This window comes from Falco peregrinus, chromosome 2 (genome assembly GCF_023634155.1).
Source record: "Falco peregrinus isolate bFalPer1 chromosome 2, bFalPer1.pri, whole genome shotgun sequence".
In the NCBI taxonomy this organism is placed as follows: domain Eukaryota; kingdom Metazoa; phylum Chordata; class Aves; order Falconiformes; family Falconidae; genus Falco; species Falco peregrinus.
The window spans coordinates 47,848,098-47,875,822 of record NC_073722.1 but is presented as its reverse complement, the minus strand read 5'-3'; the positions used below and the strand labels follow the sequence as shown (position 1 = coordinate 47,875,822).

The window sequence follows — 27,725 nt, the reverse complement described above, 5'->3', positions numbered from 1 at the left end:
GGGGACCCTTCTGTTGCTGGGCTGAATCGAAAGAAGACATTTCATACAATTACAAAGCTTTCAAGGCATTCATGAACCTCCTTCTCACCTACATTGAGAGCTTCTTACCCCAAACTACAGATCTTCTGTACAAGGGCATTTTTTGCACCTTTTATTAAAGCTGTGCCACTCCATAGCAGAGGTGTGGGACTCACAGGGCCAGAAAGAACATCCTTCAGGGAACGTGACTCAGGGCACTCTACTGTGGTAGCTCCTAAGTGCAATCACTACAAATGACTGGTGTATTTTTAAAATTTACTTTTTTTTAAAGTCTAGAATAGAGACCAGAATTTGGGACTCGCTTGTCCCCAGGATGCAGACTAATACTGAAGCTCCAGAACTGTATTACCCTCCATGCACTTCATACCTGCAAAACTTGTCGCTGTAAGACCCAGCTTCCAAGAGGGTCAGGGATTCCTGCTAAGGACAGCATACAGCTGGCCAAGCCTGACACTCTCCTGGAAGTGAGACATGGGTTTTTGTACCACCTCACACAGAAGAGAAGTGACCACGATGGTTGCTTTGAAGCGCTTTAGAGCACAAATGTACTATTTAAAGTCCTGTGCATGGACTTTAAGCACTTCCCTCAGTTTCTTCACAGCACAGGGAGGTGGGGAAAAAGAAAGGGATTACTTAAGTAGTTAAAGAGTTAGATGAATGGAAGTCTGCTGTTATCTACTCCCTGCTCTTCCCTTATTGCTCACAAAATAGAGTACTATCATATTGCCATAAAGTGCTCCAATATACAATATGGACAGTACCTGGCACCACTACTTATTTTCAAGATGACCAGACAGTCTGTTTCTTGCCAGCTGCATCTAACAGAGCTGAGCACATACTGCGTTTTGTTGAAAATTGAAGAATTTCTGCTTTCTAACATAGATTTACTTGGCCACATCATGATCTCTGGCGTGCCATCTTCATGATTTGTTTGGGGGGTGTGTGTGTTGTTTGGTTTTGTTTATCTACCTGTTTTGTTTATACACTTCCAATATCACACTGATTAGCTGTGTTAAAAAAAATTCTGAGTGATGTTAGCATCACTGACTGGACATGCTGGTGTCCAAAAGTTTCCTTATCTCACCAGAATTTCAACTACTAACTCCACGTAAGAACTAACACGTTTGTTAGACTAGTCATACCTTGATACATTAAGTACGTACAGAACCAAGGGAGAGCAACTATTCCTTGACCACACATTCAGTTACAGAGAAACTGAGAACCACCTCCTGGAGCACTTTAAGGCCAGCCACACTATTCTTAAATGGAAAAAACGCCACAAATGAGGATCTCATTAAGCACATCTGCAACCTCACACCTAGAAAAGCTACAATTTCAACTTCTGAAATGCGAAAGAAGTTCTCCAAATCCACCTCATCTAGCTATCAATGGCTGCTATTATCTGGATTTTTTTTGAAGTGTATTCCAGCTGTTACAACTACAGTAAGATGCAAATACTATTATAACTCAGGTTAGCTCAACGTAAGATTTTCCTGTGGGACAATTCCAACTAAACATAAAAAGTTATTTATAACTGTCTTAAAAATAACTATCTCAAAGTCTTTTGAAGAATAAGATTTTGGGACCTTCCCTAATTATACATTAATATTCCTATTGGAAACAGCATAAAAATGTAAGAGCTTCCCGTTATGTTTGGTCCAGCATTTAAAAATCCTTCATGAAACAGAACTGACTGTTCTGACTTTGCATTGTAGTGGAGAGCACTACAAGCAACCAGCCTTACAGATGGTAAATAATATTTATTAAATAGCAATATTCCAACCTACTTAAAAATTAATTTTAAAAATCCTCTTAGCAGTTAATAGATTTTTTTCAGAGGGCTGTACCTATCCACCAGATCTTTCATTCCTTCTTTATCTGGTACCAAAGACTGGTCTTGGTCATCTGCCAAAGGGGTCCCAGCTTGGCGATATATACACCGAACCATATATCTTACTTCTGACCAGTAATTTTGAAGCTGCTGAGGTTCACGTTCAGGCTCTGCTGAATTCTCTCTGAAAATAATGACAAAAAACATGACACACTATTTGTAAATCACATAGGTGTACTGATTTCTACTACTCCAAAGATGCTCTTCAGGAAAAACAATATATATTTGAAAATGCCTAAAATCAAGTATAAAACTAGATAGAAGCTGCCATCCATAAGTTGCTGTTATTGTCAGCCCTTTTAAAGAGTTTAAGCATACATGGACAAATAAGCTACAACACTGCTGACACTGACTACAGACACCAAGCTGTTGAGTTTGAATTCAGTTCTTACCTGCGCTCATTACAGGCCTCACAGTTGCATGCTATGTCTGAAGGAGAGGAATTGCTAAAATCTGCAGCAGGTACCGTCTGTGCACCAACAGTTATTCTTCCTCCTCCTACAGATTCCTGCTGTGATCCACTGTTTCCAAGAGGCATGTGCAAAAGGAAATCTTGGCTCTGAAAGAAAAGGAAAAAAACCACAGAGACAGCCTTCAGTTTTTAAGATAGAAGTTTGAAATGTTAATAGGTAGGCAAATATTAATGTGGCAATTCTTAATGCTGAATATATTTTGGGAGGACACTCAACAAGGCACAAAAAATTTACCTTCAAAAAGCCTAATAAATGCAAAAGATGGACAAAGAAAACCAATGATACAAACATAGTTTCTTTTCTAATAACGGAAGTATGTTAGTTGTAATTATCACCTTTATGTACTCCAGCATAAACAATGAACTAAGCTAAAGGAAGGCTTGCATCATCCGTGATTCATCATAAACTAGTAATATCTCCTCACTCCCTACTTGACAGTATGTTTTACTTTTGTAGCTTAACTACCCCTTTGAGCAAAAATCATTAAATCTCCCTGTTTATAACAGCCATACTACTTCACAGTAATGGATGTTAGAAGGCTGCTGTCATTGCGAATGGCTGCTATATCCTGTGTACAGCACTGTTCAGTACCAGCAGATGACACAAACCTCTCCCCCAGGGCTGCTGGTATTTTTGTCTCCTGTTTCTCTCCCTTCTCTGTGCTCCAGCCCCAGTACATGCCATGCTTCCCTCCTGCACCCTCCCCAGGCTGTCTCTGCCTGGTGCCACAGAAAGACCAAGGAAAATTCAGATAGTTAACCTCACAAAGGGGTGAATATACACAAGCAGACAGAGAATAGAATAAAGTGTAATGATTAAAGTCACACTCGTAAGAGTAGAAGAAACAGAATTTAAGTAAAGGGGGAAAGGATGAAGTATGATATCCAATAAATTAAAAGGGAAAAAAACCAGCAAGAAGCAAATGCAAACCTTGCTCTACTCAGAAATCCAAAATTCAAAATCAGAACTTTTTTGGAACAACGCGCCTGCTCAGTTTAGCTCACAGGAAAACCAACTCAAAAAGCGGTTCCAAAGCACAAAGTAGCATTCAACCCACAGCCACATTTCTTCTTATTACACTAAAGTACTTCAACTTACCACAAGAGACTGCTCTATTGTAGCATGCCTCTCCTCCTTTTCGACTGTTCTTCGACAGTCTGGACACACCCACAGTGGAAGATGCAGCATATTGTTTGCTTTTGGAGATGAGGAAAGTGCTGTTTTGCTAGAATTTTTTATTCCGCTCTCTGAAAGCGAAGTATCTTTTCGTTCACTTCTACAAAGAAGACAATGCTCGCCAGTTGTATATGGTGCCCTTTGGCCCAAGCCAAAGGTAAACGGCGTCTACAAACAAATGTTTTGACAGACAAATGGTTATTCACAGAACATGTACCAGGAAAAGTTATTCTGATATTTGGAAAAAAAACCACAAAACACCCAAAACAAAACCAGTCATTATTAAATGGTGAGTATGCGGAGTATCTCAAGATCAAATGCAGCAGTCTTAATATCCATGTCACAAACAATTCTGATTATGAATACACTCCCATTTAAAAAGTAATGTTTTCAGGGAGCATGCCCTACAGCCTTTCCCTCTAAAATAATTCAGCCTAGATGCAATCATTTAGTAAGTAAAATTAAAGAGGGATAGTACAATTCCTTCTACTGCTGGCATTCTTACAGATAAAAAGGAAAGTAACTGTTCTTGGAAGTTCTGTACCATCTCCTTTTTTAATACTAACTGAAACAAAGACACTGTCAGCTAAGCCTGTTAGAAAATAAAAGCTTAACTCAGTTTTAATAAAACCAATCAATCAGTAGGGTCTTAAAATCCACTACTAGCTACTGAATAAAGTAGACTTGGTAACTTATGAGGACAGAGGCAGTTCAAAACCTAATTCCTCTTCCAAGATACTACTGTGCATGAAATTATGGTTCAGCCATGAAACATTGATTATTCACCAAGACTGATACTCAAAAATACGTCAAGCAGCACAAGCCACAGAGAACCCAACTTTACAAGACATAAGCAAAGTTATAATGAATGGAATAAAACATCTTGTAATGGCAGAATCACAGATTTGTCTGCTTATATTACAGCTACTAGCTCCGACGTAATTAGCAACGTCTTCTACATAAGCTTCAAAACAGTTAAATTCTTTCTCAAAGGAAAGGCAAAATTTAAGTCAGTCATGCAAACGTGCCTCTAGATACTGCTCCAGCCTCAATACTAACAAAAATACTGCTTTAAAGATCTCGTAGGGCTGAACTGCACAAGCACAGGTGAAAAGTTCTTTAGGGCAAAGGACTAGTTCAAGCTATAACACAATTCACTCTCTTGTCTTCAAAGCAACAACAATCCCATTCCCTATTGCTGACATCTAAAGAGAAACAACACAGCATTACAAACTGATTTTTCTGCTTTTTGCATTTATAAAGCTGACAGACATCGCAATATGGAGAGAGAAACTGAGAACTCTAGACATAAAAAAAGACGGAAAAAATGACTGAATTCATCTGCAGAAGGATCTTCTTCTCTTCCAGAAGTTCATGAGAAATTTAAGTGAATAGATTTAGTAAGAACAGCTAATCTCTTTATCCGTTGATGCCACTTCAGGAATTCACACCTAAGCACTACGGCAAGAAAAAGAAGACAATTTACCCAAGTGTCTATTGCAGGTTTTCAGAAAACATTCTCGTGAAGGAAGACTTGCTCTGCCTCATGAGAGGCTGGGACCAACCATCCCCTTATCAGCTCTATAATCACTAACAGATTTCTCAAATCAGACTTTCCTCTTGGCTGACCTGCGCTCAACTGCAGACATATTAATGTCTAAAAACCCTGCATGCAGGAGGCCACGGCTGCTCATTCCCTTACCCCTGAAAGTTTCCTGGCTAAAACTAATTTTTTTGAAGCCAGATTAATTCTGTTGGAATGACGATGACATCTTTATAGCTACTGCAGGCAAATCCTTACAAACATCATCTGTAGGACATCTTCCAACACAAACAGGAAAAGCAAGAGCAAAAATTTAAAAGTTCAGAAGCTAAGACAACCTGACACCCTTTTGCCTAGAACTTAAGACTTATGGATACAATTTGCTTGAAGTTGCACCACAATCATCACAACAGCCATTGCAAATACAGCAGGAACAACAATCTTGATTCTGGCCAACTCTCAGACTCTAAAGCCCTAACAATCTCCCAACTAGGCCTGTATTTATGACAAATTTGAAGTTCAAATGAAAGCACTTGTTTCTTAGAGCACAATATGAATCAACTGCTAAGAATGAGAATTCCTAAGCAGTTTATTTTTAACAAAACTGACAGTTAAAACCTCAACAAAAACTAGACCATAAGCATCTCATATTCCCATTATGGTTCCATTATACTAAAATGAAGCTATGAATTGCAGCTTCTTATTTATTTAGAAGATTATAAATGCAGTGACTGTTCATGTGACCATTTCAACACCGTCAGTAGACTCTTCCTGGATTAGATGAGCTTGGAATTAGGTCACATATACATTTATACATGTCTTCAGTGTAATCAGAACAAAGTGTACATTTTGAGAAAAGCAAGATATTTTTCCAGTAGTCAAGCTTCAAAAAATTGTGTGATGCATCTCTGCAAGTAAACATCCAGTCTCACTTTCTCCCTGAAACATGTTCGGATACAACATTCATAAATGAAAGCTGGAAGCGGGACAAGCCAGAACAAAAATAACTGCATCTCTGCTATGTATTTACATTTATTTCCAAGAATAACTTTATTACCATAAAACTGCATAGCTTTTTTTTACATCTCTGTCCAATTTCAAGCTTATTGTAACAATAACATTTCACTTTAGAAATAGTAGCTTTCACTGCTTTTTAAAGCTTGACTAGTGAAGTCATCAAAGTCCCAGCAACAAACAGAAATCTTTTTGAAGAGTTTTCTCTTGTACATCTAACACCATTGAATACCTTCTCCCATTAGTAAATAATTCTGCTAACATATACACCCACAAAATCTGGCTGCACATACCTGAGAAACACCTGTGAACTCTGATCCAACAGAACTGTCTGTAAACTGTGTACCATTTAGCGAAACCTGGAAAAAATTAACAGTATATTGGTTACAATAGTTAATGCTAAAAGAGCATTAAAAACACTGAACAACAAAAGCTTCCCCTGTATCTGAGGGTTGGTAAAACAGCTTTTGAAACTTGAATGAATGTTTGACTGCAAAGATGGAAAGTCCCTTTTCTTTTGTAATAAAAGTTCTACAGATGCAAAAGTTTAAAATTTATTTCTTTTAAGCTTTTGCACTATAGATGTTTTATTAACAACTCTGAGATAAAAAATTGATAGAGAAAAAAGAAAAGTCATAAGCAAAATGGCATATTTCCTTCTGTATTTGATTGTTTGCATGTAGCTTTCAAACTCCATTGTGAATTGAGACAATTACCAAAGATTCTTGCCTTTTGAAAGCTGAATACAATACTGCTTAGAAAAATATGCAGTGTTAACCAGGAGGACTCTTCCACAGCAAGCCTCTAAATCACATTCGGCTATTCCGCTGCAGCAGCCTGCAGTGCCCCAGGTTATAATTCATACAGAAACCTCTCAGAGGTATCTTCTATACCTTGTTTCTCCGCAAGTGTTAAGAGAGATTACACCACTGTAAGTGATATGTCTTTCACAAGCTCCAAGTGTTTTTATTCAGCATTATTTGAGGACACTAAAACAAGAGTAAAGTTAAGACAGGATACAAATTGAAGTGACTGACAGTGAAGAGCCCTAGATCACACTGGACTTGAAGAAAAGGCATTTGATTTAAAGAAGAAAAAAAAAGGGGGGGGGGGGGGGAGGGGCAGGGGGGAATAAAGTCAGTCAACTGTTTTATTCTTTAATTTCCCCTCTTCTCGGGTATTGGCCTGTCTCTTGAATTCCAGATATAATTTACCTCATGCCTCTGTTCTACCTTTCATACACTTTTGTGCTCCAGTTTTTCACCTACTATTATCTGATATTAATATTTTTAAGAATACTCTAAAGACTGCAACAAAAACCAGTCTCTAACATAGGAACCCCTACATCTTTAGTGTTAGATGTACAGAGTTCAGGAAATATTTTTACCCTGCTACCAAACCAGAAACAAACTGGAGCCTCTGCCAACACAAAGGAGCATCCTTCAGTTTTATACATTCACAGAATAACTGACTGCTCAGTTTAGAAAGCCAGTGAGATTATTGCGAAGCCATTGTTTCCAGCAGTATTTTTCAAAGGCAAAGTAGAGGATAAAACACAATCTTCAAATCATTGTAGTTAAGATACAAATCAGAAACCACACAACCTCGCTTACATACCCCTATGCTGACTTCCAAGAGTAGGCATTTAACAAAAAACCCCTCATATGCAAGCCAAGCATCTCAGATCTAAAATCATGGGAGCAAAAACGGTCATGTGGAACAAGTTCCCTATTTTTATTCAGCCAATTTCCAAAAAGTGGAAAAAAGAAAAGGTCTCTTGGATTAAAGAAAAGTCTTCTTCACCAAAAAAATAAATCCTCCAGTACTGGAGGTCCACTTGGTATTAGGATGTATAATGCATTCAATAACAAAGGAACTAGTAATAAAGTTTAGAATGAAATTGTTACCTGCAGCTCAAAAAAAAAAGTTTTTGAGACGAAAAAAAAAAGAAAAAAAAGACAAGTTTATCCAAAAACATTACCTATTCATTAAGGGAGTACATTTACCTTTTTTTACATTCAAGACAACCATAATGAGAAATGCATGAACTATCACATTTAAACATGCAGATGTCCAGTGACCAAGCTGAAGGCAGTCAGAAATGTTACAAAGGGAAGACAAAAACAGTGGGAAGTTTGTTATCCACTAATATGTCACAGGATGCCAAGACAAAATACTGACCATCAGGACTGACTGCTTCATGGAATGAGTTTTCATGCTAACAACAAAAGAAAAGGCATCTCTTGATCTCGAACACTGTGCAGGATTTGGTTCAAAATATTAGTGTAACCCCCCCAGAATTTCCTAGTAAACTAAATATCTGCAGAAAGAACAAAATTCAAGGAATTTAAAGAAACTAGTTAGATAAAGGAGGAAACTTGAAGAGAATAATCAAAAATTGTCTATAGGCAATGGGATTTAAGACAATTTTATGTGAGGCTTAGAGCTAATACAAAAATCACAAGAAGGACTTAAGCCGGGGTGAATAATGAAATGGCAGGCAATGGAAGGATATGGCTAAATAGCATATTAGAGAAAACATTAGAAGAATCTTGTAGAAGCTGTCCAAATGAGGCTCGAACAATAGCAAGCTAAAAACAGACAGAGAGGAAAAAAAAAGAGACAGTCTCACAGATAATTTAAGGAAGGGGGGGGGGGAGGGGGAGTATAAAAACTACAACTACATTCTTTTTCAAGGCTCACAAGGAGCAAGGAGCAGTAGTAGGTAGCCTGTCAAGATCTGTAATGCTAACAAACAAACAGATGCATTAAAAAATGCTCAAACAAGCTAAGGTCATAGCAGAAACACCACATTTATTTTTTGCATCTTCATGTTACCTACAGAGGAGTTTCAAGTTATTTTCCCAGTGAAAAGCGTATTTATGGGAGATGCATTAAAGAATCTGTCTCAAAGCAAAGCACTGCTAGAATAAAAAGTATAGAGCAAATGGACCACTCAAAAACTAGCAAACCACCAAGAGTGGTTGACATTCAGCCAAGGGTTCTAAAGAAGCTCAAGGACGTTATAGTTGCACTAATAATTTCAGTACGTTAATGCTTGCTTTATACTTCACCAGTACTAGAGAAAAATATGATTTAAAAGAATATATTTATTTACGAAACTTTCAAAAAAGATGCAGTAAACTGCAGTTATCCAAAGTCTGTGTCAGGAAAATGCCCAAGACTAAGAAGTTAAGCAATAGCACTAAATTCTTCATGTTACTAAAGAGACAGAAGAATGGCAGGACCTTACAAGATCTAGTTACTGGGCCGTATGTTGACAGATGTAATTCTGTGTGCAGAGATTTAAAGTAGAAGTAACAAGCTACACAGATATCACTTTTGGACAACCCTAATTTTTTTTTTTTCATTAAATAAAATTTATTTTTACACTCCTGAGTATCCTTTTTCATCATTTTTAAGTTTTACATTTTAAAAACCTGTTTCATGAAGATAAGGGCCAGAAGGAAGGCTGACATGGACCAGGAACATAAGAATCTCTGCATGCACTCTTCACCATAATGGGAAGGGGTGGGGGAATAAAAAAATTTCTGTTCTTGCTACAAACATCATTTACAATGGAAAAGATATATGGAAATACTGTTTTTTCTTGCAAGCTGTTGTCACACTAACTCACCCTCTATAAAATGTTAGTTTTCTGGATAATACAGCATACACCACCTTGGCAGAGTATAATTAATACCAGAAAATATGAAGGAAGTGAGAATCACAGCTTAAACAATGCTCCTTGATTTCACCTGCATGACCTTGAACAACTGGTTGAGCAATTAGAACAGAAACACTCAAAGACTGCCATAATTTGCCCCAATAGCCTGTCACTATCAAAATCAGACCTTCAGTGGGCTGAATGACATACTACTAGACAACACACCCCCATCTTTCTTGCAGCTGAAGCTGGTGAAGTCACACAAACATTATGGAAGTGAGAGTGATGCAACGTCTCAGGAGAGCTCAGGAAAAGAAAAGCACAGGAAGAAAATTTAGATTTGGCTCATCATCACTGAACCCTAACCATTTCAACAGAAACGCGATGCTCAAAAGGAATGCAGGATTTAATCAAATCTCTCCTGGGGGAAAACAGCTAGAAAATATTGCACTGATTTTCTCAGGCATGTAAGGGAAAATATTGACTAGAAAAAACTACAATGTTATCAAGAGACAATTAAGGCTACACTTTATTTTACAATGTCCTAATATAACAAAGGTATTGCATACCACTTGAATTAATTCCCTTACTTTTATATAGGGAAGTGAAAAATTAAAGTCTGTTAAAACATCTGAAACAACACATTTTCTGTGTCCGAGTAACACTGAGGACAGGTACTGCACTTAACCCTGGCTACTCCCCCCAAAACTCAACAAGGTATCTTGTCTAAGCCACTTAACTCTCCTGCCTACATTTTTTATGCCAAAATCCATTTGCCACAGCTGTTCTGTGCTAAGCCTTCTCTCAGGCTCTTCTAGTCAGCCAGCACACTACAACATTGCTCTGCAGCTTCACATAGCAGCTCTGCCTCGCTTTCCACCACTGTCGCCCAACACCGTTTGGGAGCCAGCAGTCTCAAGTTGCACTGGCTGGTGAAGACCTCCCTCCCCATAGCCCAAGTGAAGCTCTGACTTGGGTGCTCTCCAGCCACAGCCTGAGCTGTTCCTCTCCTCTCCCAGGCACAGCTAAATTGGTCACAGAACTACAGAACTGCTGCTGGCAGATGAGCGCCACTCACAAAATACCAAGTGATTTTCAGATATGAAGAAAGATTTCTTTATGCCTTCACAGTTCAAGAGGTAGGAAACGATGGGATTTCAGTAAGTGAAAATTTAGCATCCTTCCTTCCTCTCTAACCCCAACCAATACAAAGGATATACCACTGTGAAAGTCAAATGCATGGATGAGGGGAAAGAATAACGCTAAGTGCATGAGAGAAAGGTTCAACAGTAGGTAGCAAACAAAATCTGAAGAAGGCATCTCTGGACTGGTAAGACCTGGAAAGGCGCATGGGAGGACAATTATTCTACACATTCACCAGAGTTATCTTCTCCATTCATCTAGTACAAAGCACCAACAGACAGGACAGCATGCTGGCCAGACCTCTAGCACAGCAACGTTTTAGGATTTGTTGGCTTTAAACATTGCTCCTGAGCATTGTCACTAGTGACTGTAGTCTTTGCAGTAGCAACAGCCTCTGCAGATGGTATATCACAGCACTCAAAATATACTGAAATGTAAAAACCAGCAGTAAACTACCAACAGTTACACCTTCCTTAATCCCTTTAAGTCCGTATTATACCTAGTTAACTATCTGGTATGCACAGTTTTTCAGAGGAAGAGCAAACTGAAAACAGACCTACCTGGCAGTGTCATTCCCCTGACCTAGGTGATTTCATGTATTTCAACATTATGATTATTTTTCAGCTGCTGTACTTTAAGAAACCCTTGCACATTTTTTAAAGCATTGGAAGAACCCATTCATGAGATGAAGCAAAGTACTGCCTGGTTTCTCACAGAAAAGGTTATCTTGGCTACACTCTGGACAGACTAGTTCCAAGTACCATATGATAGGAAGAACAAACTCACCAGAATAGTGTAAGCCCTGCATAATATTAACTACTCCAAAACCAAAGCAAAACAAAGCTTATGTGCCTAAAAGCAGAACATTACCCGCACTACAAAGAACAGTGAACTCCATTTTTTCATCAAAGTAGTTGTTATGGGTGGTCTAACACGGGGAAAAATATCATCCAGGGTGGTTCTGGAATCAGATGAGCAATGACCCAGAACTATATTCAGGAATCCTCTCAGAAAGGACCACCACATTACTAATGCAGCTACAGGTATATTTATCATCAATATCAATATGGCCAAGAAATGTAGAAGTGTCCTCTGACACAGTGTGTGCCTGGGGCTGCTGCACTCAGCCAGGGGCACCTGGGCTGGCCCAAGGTGACTAACAGTCCCTGTCCATGGTCATGAAAGTCTGACACCAAAGTGGCAGATGAACAATATTTTTTTCTAATAGAAGATAAGATAGAGGTCTAAAGATTTCTGATGTCTCAGATAATCCCCCAAAGTACCAGAGGTTTTGCAGTAAGAGGACATGCCCTTTTAGAACAGCATACTAAAATGGTATGTTAAAAAAACATCAAATGTAAGAGTTCTCCCTAGCGCTGGAGTATGAAGAATGCAAAATTAACATACCCAACAACAGGCAGGAAAACAATCAGCAATACACAACACATTTCCAGGTTCATTGGCACAGCTATACTCAGAAAACTCAAGGTGCTATCAGAGTTTATTATTACTGTTTTAGAAGAAAAAATTCTTTTTACGTCAGTTACAGAAAATTTAACTCCATACAGCTTTTAAGCAGTAGCCTGGAAATCGGTAAATGTTTAATTGGCAACAGTAAAAAGCTTGGAGGCTCCTACTTCCAAACATAGTTCACGTAGTCCTGGTTTAGCGTGATGCAGTAGCAAAACACAGCTTTGAGGTGGGGGGAATGGGGTGTATATGAATGAAGACCAGCAAATACTTTTATTAGCTATAATGATAAAAGATGAACAAACTACAGAATCATAGAATGGCCAGGTTGGAAGGCACCTCTGGAGATCATCTAAGTCCACCCCCTGCTAAAGCAGGTTCTCCTACAGCAGATTGCACAGGATGGCATCCAGGCAGGTTTTGAATGTCCCCAGAGAAGAAGATATCACAGCCTCCCTGGGCAGCCTGTCCCAGTGCTCTGTCACCGTCAAAGGAAAGACATTTTTCCTCATATTCAGATGGAACTTCCCGTGTTGCAGTTTGTGCCCCTTGCCCTGTCCCTGGGCACCATTGAAAAGAGCCTGGCCCCAGCCTCTTGACACTCACCCTTAAGGTATTTGTAGGCCTTGACAAGATCCCCTCTCAGTCTTCTCTCCCCCAGGCTAAACAGCCCCAGCTCCCTCAGCCTTCCCTCATCAGGGAGATGCTCCAGTCCCCTCTTCATCTTTGTAGCCTCCGCTGGACCCTCTCCAGTAGTTCCCTGTTTGTCTTGAACCGGGAAGCCCAGCACTGGACACAGCACTGCAGATGCGGCCTCAACCAGGGCAGAGCAGAGGGGGAGGATCACCTCCCTTCACCTGATGGCTGCGGTCCTCCTAATGCCCCCCAGGATCCCATTGGTCTTCTTGGCCATGAGGGCACACTGCTGGCCCATGGGCTACTTGCTGCCCACCAGGACTCCCAGGTCCCTCTCCGCAGAGCTGCCCTCCAGCAGGTCAGCCCCAGCCTGTACTGGTGCACAAGGACCTGACACTGGCCTTTGCTGAACTCCATGAGGTTCCTCTCTGCCCAGCTCTCCAGCTTGCCCAGGCCTCGCTGAATGGCAGCGCAGCCTCCGGGGGATCAGCCGCTCCTCCCAGCTCTGTGTCACCAGCCAACTTGCTGAGGGTGCCTCAGCCCCTTCATCCAGGTCACTGATGGATAAGTTGAACAGGACTGGACCCAGTACTGACCCTGGGAACACCGCTCGCTACAGCCTCCAGCCAGACTCTGTGCTGCTGATCACAGCCCTGTGAGCTCTGCCTTTCAGCCAGTTCTCAATCCACCTCACTGTCCTCACCTGACCCACACTGCCTGAGCTTACCTGGGAGGGTGTTACGGGAGAGTGTCAGAAGCCTTGCTGAGGTCAAGATAGACAACATGACCCCCCTTCATCTACCCAGCCAGTCATTCCATCATAGAAAGGTAACAGGTTGGTCAGGCATGACTTTCCCTTGGTGAATCCATGTTGACTGTTCCCGATAACCTTCTTTTCCTCCACATGCTTCAAGATGACCTCCAGAATGAGCTGTCCCATCACCTTTCCAGGGATGGAGGTGAGGCTGACCAGCCTGTAGTTTCCTGGGTCATCCTACTTGCCCTTTTTGAAGACTGGAGTGACACTGGCTTTCCTCCAGTCCTCAGGCACCTCTCCTGTCCTCCACGACCTTGCAAAGATGACAGAGAGTGGCTCGGCAATAACATCTGCCAGCTCCCTCAGCACTCAGGGGTGTATCCCATGGGGGCCCATGGGTTTTTGAGTGTCAAGTCTAAGTTCTCTAACATGATGCTATTAGACTACAGGGTAACATTCCTTTCTCTAGAGTTCCCCTCTTGCCTCCAGGTCTGGGAAACAGCGAGGGCCAGCCATCCTACCATAGTATCCCTCCCTGATTTAGAACCAGGAGTGTTTTGCTTAAGAAACTGACATTATGAACATCTACATTTTTCATGTGATAATCCCACATCTCTAGTGACACTGATCAGAATGCAGTTATACTTACCTGCTTGCCAGGGAGTCTCAGTACTGTAGGAGACACATCAACAGAAAAAGTGATTATTGATTAGCTGCAAACATCACCAACAGGGAAAGTTGTGAAGGTTTCTTACACAAGATCCTTCGTTTTACTAAGGATGCCAAAGTACCAAATAGAAGCCAGAGAAAGCAAAGACAAGAAGATAACTAAAATTCAAATATCCATATTAAGGCAGCCAACATTTCATCTGGCCAACTGATTAATTTTGCAGACTATTAATCCATTTTACACAGCATGCTATTCTGGGCATTAACACTCATGAAGTTATCCCTTCCCAGACCGGGCTGCATTATTCTAGTGTAGTTCACATTCTTGACATTGGAAAAAATTTCAACGAAGACAAACATATCCATAAACAAGTTAGTGATGCAACAAATCACTCCCTTGGTACTCCTTTAGAAAGCTACTGGACTACATGTAATTTCAGAGAACCTTTAAATCTTTATGTCAATTATCAGGGAGATAAAGTGAAGGCTGTGGAAGAACAAGCATTTCAAGGAGTGTTACAAGGCTGTCGTGATTCTCTTTATATCTGAAATTTGAAACATAAAACCTGAATATTACTTTCAAATATTTCCCACATGGCATCCTTGTCTAAACTGGAAAGACATGGATTTGACAGATGGACCACCTGGTGGATAAGGAATTGGTTGGATGGTCATACTGAAAGCGTTGTGGTCAACAGCTCAATGTTCAAGTGGAGACCAGTGACAAATGCCATTCCTCAGGGTTCCATACTGGGACCAGTGCTGTTCAGCATCTTTGTTTGGCACTACAAACAACGGTATTGAGTGCACCCTCAGCAAGTTTGGCAACAACACCAAGCTGAGTGGTGCGGTCAACATGCTAGAGGGAAGGGATGCCATCCACAGGGACCTTGACAGGCTTGAGAGGTGGGCCCATGTGGACCTCATGAAGTTCAGAAAGGCCAAGTGCAAGGTCCTGCATGTGGATCAGGCCAATCCTCAGTATCAATACAGGCTGGACAGAGAATGGATTGAGAAAAGCCCTGAGGAGAAGGACTTGGGGGTGCTGCTGGATGAAAGGCTCGGCATTGCCCAACAATATCTGCTTGTAGCACAGAAAGCCAACTGAATCCCAGGCTGCATCAAAAGAAGTGTGGCCAGCAGGTCAAGGGAGTTGATTCTCCCCCTTTACTGGAGAATACTACCTGGAATGGTGTCTCAGCTCTGGGTCTCCAAACATAAGGACATGGACCTATTGGAGCAAGTCCAGAGGAGGGCCATGAAGATGTGAGGTATGGAACATCTCTCCTATGAAGACAGACTGAGAGAGCTGGGGTTGCTCAACCTAGAGGAGAGAAGGCTCTGGGGAGACCTTACAGCAGCCTTTCAGTACTTAAAAGGGGCTTATAGGAAAGATGGCGATAGAATTTTTAGCTGGGCCTGTAGCAATATGACAAGGGGTAACAGTTTTAAACTAAAGGAGGGTAGATTTACTTGAGGAACAGGTTGCCCAGAGAAGTTGTGTATGTCCCATCCCTGGAAGTGTTCAAGGACAGCTTGGACAGGGTTTTGAACAACCTGGCCTACTGGAATGTGTCCCTGCTTGTGGCAGGGGGACTGGGACTAGATGATCTTTTAGATCCCTTCCAACCCAAACCATTCTATGATTCTATGAAATACAGATAAACTACCTTTTAGATCTGAAATAATGAAGTAGCAGGAGAGAGAGAAGTTGCCAGAAGTTGAACCACAGCCAGGAGTAAGGCGCTAGTGAGAAACCTGGCAGAGGCTCCAGATGGCAGAACGCACTACACATCAATACAGCTAGTATGTCAACTCAACCCTTACTTACGCTGGTATCTAATACACAGCACATTTATGTTCAATAACTATCACACTTAAAAATCATTAACATCATACCAGAGAGCTCAGTCAAATATATAACCTTACCATACTGATCTGAAGTAGACATAAGGCAAAACTCCACTTGACAGTCAAGGAGCTAAGCACAACATGACTGCACACACACAATTGTCACAGAGTTCATTTGTGGAAGCAGATTCGCTGCAGAACATGTTAGCTGTGAGATATATCAATTAGCTACAACAACTGACAGCATGTTACTAAAACTGATTTATGTACACTCTTGTGTATATACATTTGGATACCACATGTTGGATGTCTTGTGACTGTAAAGCATGCTAGCCTATCATGTTACTCTCCCTCCATCATGCTTAGCCAGTGGGAATTATATACTGAAGGGCTAACCACAGGAAATAATCTATATGAAGGGGGAAGGAGGAAGACAAACAATGCTGGCACTAGAAAAAGTCAATTCATCTAGCTTGACAATTCACACTAATTTTGTTTGTTAAGACACACAAAAAATAGGAAAATGCAGAGCAGATAGCACTGGTGTTGCACTCAATTACAAACCCAAATACTTGTTCAAGGAGCTAACAGGGCTATCATCAAGTAGGTCACTCATTTAGCCCTCCAAAAGGTGAAGTATGGTATTGCTTCATATTAGGAACAACATATTCATAAATCTATTAGAAGTTCTAAAGAGACAGCCATCACACTAGTCCAAAATTAGAAACTCACTATCCAAGCATCTCCATGGAAAATTCTTATGAGCAAAATGGTTTCTATCTCTTTTGACTTTTGATACTGCTAAAATATAGTTTGTGAGATTCCAGGTAAATCCCTCTTTAGCCAATACAAAAAAAAAAATCCTTCTTTGTATATGAATAATGAGAAAAATTACAACATTGAGACATCAATAATTTTAGTTACACTTCTATTGCAATTTTAATCTTTACAATGTAATAAAGTTGACTCTCTGTGTCATTGGTTTCTTTATTAAATATAATCACACCATTACAGACATCTGCAAGACAGGTTCTCTGAAGGCTTCCCTTTTTCAACAAGTCATATTATCAAAACTTATCACTCTGATTTAAGGAAACATAACATCATATAGCCATAGTTTAGTAATTCCTAAAATTATTCCTAAAATAAATTGTTTATGACAAACAAGCTGACAAGCTGAGGTGGGGAGACAATCTAGAAAGCTCAATCTACCTTGCATATAGATAACAAAGCAAGTTTGCTATGAATGACTTAAAAATACAAAAATATTATTCTTCTCACCATACCCCAAACCTCATTTGCTTCTTTCCCAGCAGTGAAGTCCTTTAGGACCTTTGATACTAAGTCAAAACATCAAAGGAGTTTTCAGCATAAACTAAAATTATTTGAAAGGAAATACTTATTCCAGTTGAAGCCTTTATCATTACAGGTTTTCTATCTAGGGAGAGGAATTATAAAAAGTATGAGTAGTACAGATACACTGGACTTACTCAAAAAGATCAGTACTTTCTGGTTTAGCAAAAGTTATGAGTTAAGAGGAAGGGGTTGGGGGTAGGTGAGAAGGCTGTCCCCATCTCGCCCATTTTGGGAGACACCCTAAACCAGAACCAAAATGAAAAGCCTCTACTACCTCCTACTAAATAAAACTCAAGTCTAAGTTACTTGGCCAACAAGACCTTGTGCCAAAAATTTTTATAAGTTTTAACTATTTACAGGCTCATCACAGGGGGAGGGGGAGGAGGGGGTAAGTCACCTGTATACAGCCCTGATTTTCAACTTAAGGCATAATATTAGTAGTTGGACAAAGTTAAAGGCATTTCTCCCCCCTCAGCACTGTATGGAAAACTGCTGGTACTGTTAGCATCTGCTGAATCCCATACATAGCTTTAAAAAGTCAGTGCAAAAGTATACATAATCACAGTATGACCAGACACATACAAAAGCCTAAAAACAGAGCAGGGAGGAAGGAAATAAGAGCAGTGAACAATGCAGAATAGGAATAAAACCAGCCTTCTTTCTACTTCCAGTTGTTTAAGGACGCAGGTCCTCTGAATGCAGGTAAAAGCAACACTTCCGGTAGATTTACACAGAACCGATTATTTACCTGCTGCATCTTATTTTCTTTTGGGTCCTCAGAGCCAAGATTTAACAATTCTACTCTAGCACAGTAACCGGAGTAGACAGAAGTCTAAACAGCTACTTAAATTCACAAACCCATGAAACCTTGATTGATAAAAAGCTACACTCAAACACAGCCAACTTAAAAGAAATGAGCTACACTGCAAATAAAGGGGCCTGAAATTATCCTAGGAAAGTTTTTTTCAGTAGTATCTCAGACAACTTGAAGTAGTACTTTCAAAAGAACACAGATATTATTATTCTGTAATGAATTTTAAGGAAGCAACATCTATATTCCATGCCCTTCCTCCCACACGTTCTTCAATAGAACACTCAATTCTTCTTTCAGCTGAATCTTAGAATACATCCTTCAAGAAATGAGCACCTGTTAGGAAATGAGTAGTTCACAGATTGTAGTGCCACAATATGAAAATGTTCGCACACACAAAAATATGCTACAATCTCTACAGGAACTAAGAAGGGTTCATAAACCAGAATTAAGAAGATGAAACTCCGATCTGTATGCTGTTACAAGACAGATTGATTTATAATCACTTAGTTTTTTAACTGGAAGTTAAAGCCAGGTTATACTTAAACTTTATCTCTTTTGTTTTATTAAACAAGGATAACTTACTTCCTTGGATGTTAAATTGAATACTACAGACTTAGACTATTCATTCCATGAAACTTACAGATGGGTATATTCATTCCTACCTCAACCACTGTAATAAACCCCCCAGCCTTTTTCTTTTTTTTAAGGTCTGATGGGACAACTAATCACTATCAAATAATATCCCAAGGACAAAAAAAAAAAAAAAAAAAAAAAAAAAAGGAAAAAATGTTGTTTTATAGAACTAAGTGTCCAGACCCTATCAGAAGTCGTGCTGTGCTTTGCAGATGCTCTAAGTTGAATTCCACCGCTAAAACCAAACCTACATAAGTTGTACTTAAGAAAATTATCTAAGTGCTGCCTGACACATGATCTCATAAAATCTTTATTAGCAAAGGCCAAAGACCTTCCTGAATTAATTCCTATTTGGTTGTTTTTTCCAGAAGATATGATCTAGTATAAGCCCTATTTAAAGACTGCAAGTAGCAAATAATCTAAAACAGAAATCACCTGGGTTCAGAATCAATTAGCAATATTTTTTTTTTCCTTCTTGATCATCAGTTTTCTTCTGTTGTGTATTCAGATGCTTCCATCTGATGAACCATTTATCTGTTACCTTCTGAGAAACCAGAAAGAGTTAGAAAATGGGCCCCTTGGAAGTCAGGAACAAATTAGCGTGATCCTTCCTACAAGGTAGCCACAAGAACTGGTATGCAGCAAGAAATCCCCACTGGATACCAAATAACTTCTCTGTTACTCCATTACATGCCACTGTGAATAGATTCAAGGACCAGGTTAAGTCTTTTTTTAGTACACAAAATATTGTGCAGCTAGGCATAGGCCATCAGCACAGCCACTGAAGGTTAATCTATCTAGCTAGGTAAATCACATGGAATTTGGCAATGCTTGCCTGAATACCGTTTGTTTGTAGCATAGGAACAAATACTGGTTTTCCACAATCAGCCGAGAGCTCTTATTATCCCTTCCCAAGTCATTACATCCTCTGGAAGCTTTATGAACAAAATTTCATGTTTCCTTCCAAGCCAACACAAAAAAGTTAACAGCATTACCACAGTTCTCTGCAACCCATTAACAATATACCCTTTTACAATTAGTAACCGAAGGTTTTCTGGGACAAAAATCTGGAAGATCCACATTATCTGGGAACAAAAATGCTCCTACTGCATTCACAGAGCTAACAAGCTGAAGTCACCCTTACTTGTTCAAAAGCAGTAAACCCAGACGCAATGCTACCCCAGCCCTGAAGATAAAACTCCCCAACCATCCCCAAGGCCCTGCAAATATTCATTCTCAAGGAAAATGTACGCTTCCAAGCAACAGTTATTAATATCATAGCAAACCTGCACTGACTGAAGTCTCTGGTGGTTAATGGTTAATTGCCTTCCAGCAGAGAAGGATTGCTACAGGAGAAAGCAACGGATCCCTGATGCCGTGAAAAATGCCTATGACTGCAAGTCCCATCTTCTCATTTTATCTTCCTCTGAACCTAAAACCATCTGTCTCATCTTACAAAGAACTAGAAGTATCAGAATCACAATTTATACCATGCTTAAATCTATGAACACATACTAGAAAAATATATATCATCTACCATACTGAAATTCACACTGTATTGCAATAAATGAAAGATATGGCCCTTGAGCAGGTGCGAGGGGGGCACAGAATAGAAGCTTAAAACTGCACTTTCATCTAACTGTCAAACTTCACTGTTAACTACAGCACCACTATTTGCACAAATTGGCAGCTTCAACTGATGAGCCATTTCCTCACAGCATCACAAATAGAGGAAAAATTTACCTCCAGAACAAAACAAAACATTGGGTTGAGCCATTAAAAGTATTTTTAAAAATGTATCTATGTTTAAGTTTAAGGGAGGAAGGTAAGTTGTAGTATTTCTATACTAAACCTCATCTTAACTTCTTCCCTTAAAACTTACTTTGTATACTAGAACAGTAACACTTCAGCAAAGACACTGTGAAGACAGGAAGAATCAAAGCCCTACATTTTGGACAAGTCAAAAGGCTGCAAACCATGACACAGAACTTGTGCTCATCTTTCTTGTACCTTCATTCTTCTCAACGAAAAGTTTTTAAACAGAACAAAAGCCAAATAACTATAATAAAGTACGAGGCACTCAGCTCTTAAGTTGTGTGTAACCAAGAAACTACAGTACGCCTATACCTGTGCAACCAATTACTTGGCTAAATAAGACTATTTATTCAGATTAAAGCCAGCAGCAATTAATATCCTTATCTTCTTTGTATTTTGCATTGCACTGATCTGAGATACTGCATGCAAACTGAAAAATATGTTATTAGAAATTGATTATTTTTTAAGTATCACTGTGCACGTCTATTAAATGATTTTTACTGATAATTCTCTAACTTCATCCCTTTCATCTTATTCAAATAATTATTCATAGTTTACATTTTCAGCTGTCAGAATTTTTCAATTCCCAGCCTTAAATCAAGAAATTTCACATCTTAAGGGAACATTTCAAAAAAGTCAGAGACACTGACAAGTGTCTTGTGCTATATTTGCAACCTTCTGAGGTTAATTCTCTATCACGATTTGGAAGTGAATGGGGAGAAGGATTTGGTTATACCCATGGCTTATGCTCATCCGTAAGACCATGAAAATCAAACAGGATTCCAAGATGCATCACGCTCTTTTCAAGAGACACTGGAAATTATTAGTGCTGCTTTGCAGCCTGTGGAAGAAAGCTCATTTAGTCAACCACCTTCAAGACATTACTAACTGGAATAGACATGGTGACAGCCCAGCAAGAGGCTGGTTCATTTAGCTTAGCTAAGCAAAGAAGGTGCCTCTGTCAGTGCACTGGGGATAGATGGAAGACAAGAATTAAACTGAGGACAGTGAAACCAGAGTAAAACGTCCTGGAATACATTCCAACTGAAGTAAAATACTATCAGTCACAGCATGAAGGATGTGAAGCAGAACTGAAGATAGGGATAGTGAAGATCTATTTCAAATGAAGTGGAATAGTTTATGAAAGACATTTTACAGTATTTCTACAGATAGACAGTACCTAAAAGGCTGCCCAGATCCCTTCACATTTTTATCACCATTCACATGAAAAAGCTTTGCAGTTGCCCAAATATACCTGCAATCCAATTGTAATAGATAAGCTGCCTGTGCCTTTTTTTAAGTTCTATTTGTGGCAAGGAACATGAAGGGAAATCTGCCTACAGTAGTTCTTATAAGGCTGTTACATATCTCCTAACGCTGCATTTAAAATAAAAACGACAAAAATTTAGCATTTCAAGTTTTGTATAAAGCTATGTACAATCTGCAAGATAAAGCAAACTTGAAAACCTGAAACCAAATTAAAATCAAATTTAATATTAAGCCATAAGGGAAAGAGGAAGAGGAAATCATGACTTTTACTGTTGAAGTTTAGTAATTAATTATATTTAAAGAGTTTTATGCACAGCATTAAATGCTATTCCCTAGCTGACAAATGAAATGGGAGCAGGTATACAAAATAAAACTAACTTAAATGCAGACAAACTGAAACTTGAGCAAAAAGAGACCTGGGCCTGTAATACCCAGATGTGCAGCTACCAAGAACCCAGGCTCTCCAGGGGACAAGGGGAGGGAAGGAGATTTTGGTTTAATTACACACATCACAAACTCTTTAGGAGCCCATACCCCAACATGTATTATTTCCCTTCACTGTAGCCAAATACGACACAGCAGAACAGAGCCAATCCACCTCCTACCAGGATCCTGCCTTTCCTCTACTAAAAAAATGTTCAACATTTTTCCAGCAATCATACAGCCATATGTGCTACAAAAAAAAAAAAAAACCACCAACAACAACACAACAACACAAAAACACACACCAAAAAACCCACACAACAAAAGTCTAATAACAAAGATGATTCAAGCATTTCTTTTCCCCAGTAGAACGGTCAAAAGTGTTCTGAGCAGGTAGTTAAAATCCTGCCAAGTAGTCTCAACTAGCCCTGACAGTTAATTACCATGCTTTTATATATTATTTTTTTCTCTAATAGAGAGTTGTTCGAGATTTAATCTGTTGTTTATAGTTCAGCCCTGAACAGAAATACGTAAAATGAACACAATTATGCAAAAGAACAAAAAAACCCAAGAAGTGCCAGCACTTTCCCTATGAACAGTAAGAAGCATTCATGCAAAGGCAAGTTTAAAGGCGCATAGAACAACATCTAGGAATTAACTACTTGATTATGTAGCTTCCATGATACAGCCATAAATGCTCTACTCCAGGAATTATTTTAGAAGAAAATGACCTCACCTGGTAACTGGTAAAGGGTTAAACATGCACACTCTTGACAGCAAAATCTCCTAAAATATTAAGTAAAACCATGAATGGGAGAGAGCGTTTTCAGGAAGGTCCACCAAATACAATTTCAAAAACTAGCCATGTTTTTGCCATAACAGAGAAACAAGACGGCCAGGCAAATTGTATACGCTGTATTCAGACATGACAGAGAAAATACAAGGGAGAGAAATAATTCTAAGCCCCTTCAATTCTGCAAAAAACAGCATCAATGAGAATCAGAGTCCTAGATCAACAGCTAGAATTAAGAGCAATCAGCAAAATTACAGGAAGAGATGCAGCATCAGAACTGCATTCAAAGGTTATGTTTCGAACAAATCACTACAAAGTTAATAAAAACACGTTACGCTAATATACATAGCGGACTACCTCAGTCCTTGTACTTCATTATTCCCTAATTGCCCAGCTGTAGATGTTCACCATTCATGCATACATCACATCACGTACTAAATTTGTTATAGCCACATGAAATATACTACTGAAACCTAACACATGGTGTGCTTCAACTACCACTACGGCAGGGACCAGAAATTTACTGAATTAACTGAGGAAACATGTAAAGCTTAAAGTCCTTTGACCCAAGCATTTGATTTACTGCTGCAACTTAAGAAGCTGAGATCTGAGAGTTCAGAGAGTATATTCAGCTACCCATCACCAAAAGGCAGGGGTGCCAATAGCAGGAAGCCAACCATGATGCCAACATACGTAACTGGAACAAAAAAGTGGCATCTCCAAAACTCTCATCTCATATGTTCCCTGACCCAAAGATGTAAGGGCTACATTCAGATACGAAACCAAACTGAAGTCCTTGCTGGATTTGTAGGAAGAGTTGCTTATATTTCCTACACTGAAGAAGATAACAAGGAAAAAAATCCAGTGCGGTACATTCGTCATTACAGATTGTCTTATAAAGTGGTCTGGGGGGTTTGGGGGTGGGGTGTTAAGGAGATGTAGGAGGCAGCTGAAACATCTGTGATTGTGAGGTCTTTCAGGCAACCTATGAAGAGACTGCCGAAGACAAAGGAGCTAAACAGTTTTATCAGAGAAAAAGTCATAGAGAACAAGGTGTCTGCACACACCATCTAGGACTGCGTACTGACCCAGTTGTTGTCTGCCTTCTTCAGACCCAAGAAAATCAAAATGGTTGTCTGGAACAACTCTTACGAGGAGCAGAAACCACGTATATCAGGTCTAACCAACAGGCAGATATGCAACACCTCAAAGGTGTTGCAGAAAGCTGTTCAGCATTCATCCCTCACACCAACCACTGTTGGTATCAGTTCATGGCTGCTTATCAACACTGGTACTAGTTATACTGCTAACAACAACCAAGAATGAGTAAGAAGCTCCCCGTCAGCCTTCCATATCCTAACACTGTCAGGAACAAACTCATCCTGCAGACAACCCCACTTTTGTAAATGCTATCAGAGGACAGCTTTGGCTGCTCTGATCATGTGATGGGGGTTCCATGTGCTGGTACATGAGAATGTAGAAGATCTCAAGGAATTAACACACAAAAGAAGCTCTTCCTGTTAACTTGAGTAAAGAATATTTTACGCTAGCATCAAGAGTCCAAAGATAATGTAGTAGAACAACCTGAACAAGAGCCTAAGAACAAGTAATTATTCACGCAAAGTTTATCAAAAACAAGCAGCCAATTCATCAATCTTAGAGGTATGGATACTAATGTATGAAGCATACAAAAAGGAGCTAGAACTCTCTGAACATCATCAAGACTATGATCTACTCCCTAAGAGTCCATACCCAGCCGGAATACTAACAGAAAGAGGATATAGTCAGTTCATAGGAAAACAAACAAACCAAACAAACAAATTCAAGCGCCCAGCAGTGGTTTATGCCCTATACTTAAAGGATACAAGCATCACAAATGCAGAGGGAGGTATCTTGGAAGTCTAGAAATCATAAAAGTAAAAAACCACATGAGTGCTATCACGTTGCAAGCTTACTACAGACCATAAAAAAATGGAGGAAAGACACGATCACTCTCAAGCCTGCTCAGAAAAGGTAACAAAAGCATAGGTCTTACCGTTACAAGGAGATACTAAGAACCTAAGCACCTACTGGGAACAGAACACTGCAGAACTCCAGTGAGAGTTCAAGGAACCTGCTTTTTTAAAACAGCAACCAGAGACTCTTCCCTTAGTTGTAGCCAGCAAGAAAGAAGTGGTTGACAGTAAACAATGAGAGATTTTTATTGGAAGTGAACCATCAAGTCAATGGTTACTGAAGAGGGAAAGGAAGACAGAACAGCAAAACACAAGATTTAACATCACTAAATAAGAGCTCACAGAAGGCGAGTCAAAGGCAAGGAAGAGCTAATTCTCCAGTGACACAATAGATACAAATTCAAGAAAATAAAGCACAGCAAGAGAACAGCAAACATTGCAAGAGAATAATGATTCAGAAAAAGCACACAGAAAGGGAATAATAAGCATAACAATGGCAAAAGAATACAGGGGACAAATTAAAAAGGCTAAAGGCACAAAATAGCTTGAGGCTACTAAGAAATCGTTCTACCAGTACACTACTACTACCAAGAGAATTTGTCCATTACTGAATGAAGAGGGAAAACAGATTAATGAAGAACAAGTCCTCACTAAAGAAAACAACTACAAGCAGGTGACTAGCATAATCAGCACAAATAAATGAGTAAAAATACCCCCTCAGAGGTGGCCTATTACTGGAAATAGTCATATTTTTTTTCTAATTTAGTTAGATTTTATAACATTCAACCAATTTGCTCAGGAAATCATCTGAGCCACCTCAAAATCAATAATCCCATCTCTGAAAACTTGTGGAGGATGTCTGAGATATCAGAAGCTTAGAAAAAGCTGAACTATATAAACCCTTTCTTTAAAGCAAATAAATGTCATACCTAAAAAAAATTCATAAACAAACAACAACAACAAACACAACTGAGGGAGAAAAAAAAGAAAGGTGAAGGGCAAAAACACTTGAGGAATAATACTGGCATCTCTTCAGTCCCAGAGAACTTAAGTCAAATATATTCAAACAAGTCTTTTTAAGCACTTAGGTAGTATATGTAAAGGAGGAACAGCCACCTTGGTTTTGTCAAAAACAAGACATGTCAAACAAGTACAACTGCCTTCTGTGACAGTTAGACAGGGGAGAAAGAATACATGTCATGATTTACTTGATTAATGTTTGTGACAGTCTTAATTACTGAGATGTTCTCATAGTCAAACTAAAAAGCAGGATCTTGATAGAACTACCACGAATTTCCAAACAGGCACAGCTGACTGACTGTATGCAGAAGAGAAGTCAACAAGGTCAGACTGTTGGAAAAAAGCTAATGCCACCTTGGGATGTATAGCTTATGTGACACATGACATAATCCTTCCACGTAATACTGCTCTGGTAAATCTCAGAGGGACAATTGCAACTCATTCTGAACACAGGTCTTCAAACCAGACATGAACAGCTGGAGTAAAGGCACAAGAGAACAACTACCAGGTGTAGACAATATTACCTGCCAGGAAACGCTGAAAGAATTGGGGGCACTAAGCTTACAGATCAGAACACTGAGGAGAGGAAAAGTCAGTTCTCCACAGCAAACAGAACAAGCGATAAAATGTTTGAATTGCAGCAAGGCAGATTTCTATGTAACGGCGTAAGGACAAAGATAGGCTGCTTGGCAAGGTCTGGCAGTCTCCCATCCACAAGGTCACTTTAAAAGCAGGTTAGACAAACAAGTGACAAGAAATATAATCAGCACTATCTCCACTGGCCAGAAGACAGACAAATGAATGAGATAAAAACAAGGATGGAATGAAACTTGAAGTCAAGATTTTATAGCATTCATAAGAAACTCTGGAATATTACATTCAGCTCTGGTATTAAACTTTAGGAGATAGTTTGAAAATTGCAGAAGGAACCATAAAACTACATGAGAGCCAGCACACACACTTGAATAATTGAGTTTAATGAGTTTTGATTATGAAAAAGGAAGTTGAAGGGTAATTCTGTTACTATAAACAAGTACCTTCACAAGAACAAAACATCAGGTTCTAATGGGCTCTTTAACAAGAAAGATCTCCAAACCCACCCCCAAGAACCATGGTCTATTCAGCAAAGATACCTTTCTAACAGAAAGAAATTTAAGACAGGTCTTTCAGTAAGATTTTAGCAAAGCATTTTGCTATTTCAGACTAGCAGCAAGTCTGGCTACTTGGCTAGCAAGAGATTTAAAAGGTTAAGCAAGCATAGCCAAATAAGTGCTGTGAGAAGCAGTACTCTAAAAGATGGTTGCTTGGATTTATGTCT

The 27,725-nt window shown here is 39.4% G+C and overlaps 1 protein-coding gene across 3 annotated transcripts in view; it reads right to left on the bottom strand.

Annotated features, from left to right (window-relative positions):
- The window catches only part of FAM193A (family with sequence similarity 193 member A), a 90,390-nt gene that overhangs the window by 48,896 nt on the left and 13,769 nt on the right, over positions 1–27,725 (bottom strand). For all 3 annotated transcript variants that reach the window (XM_055795719.1, XM_055795718.1, XM_055795720.1), the window contains exons 2-5: positions 6,430–6,495; positions 3,502–3,747; positions 2,323–2,489; positions 1,887–2,054 (exon numbers count right to left, since the gene is read on the bottom strand). In XM_055795719.1, the coding sequence (XP_055651694.1) occupies positions 1,887–2,054; positions 2,323–2,489; positions 3,502–3,747; positions 6,430–6,495 (647 nt within the window). The remainder of the gene's footprint in view (positions 1–1,886; positions 2,055–2,322; positions 2,490–3,501; positions 3,748–6,429; positions 6,496–27,725) is intronic.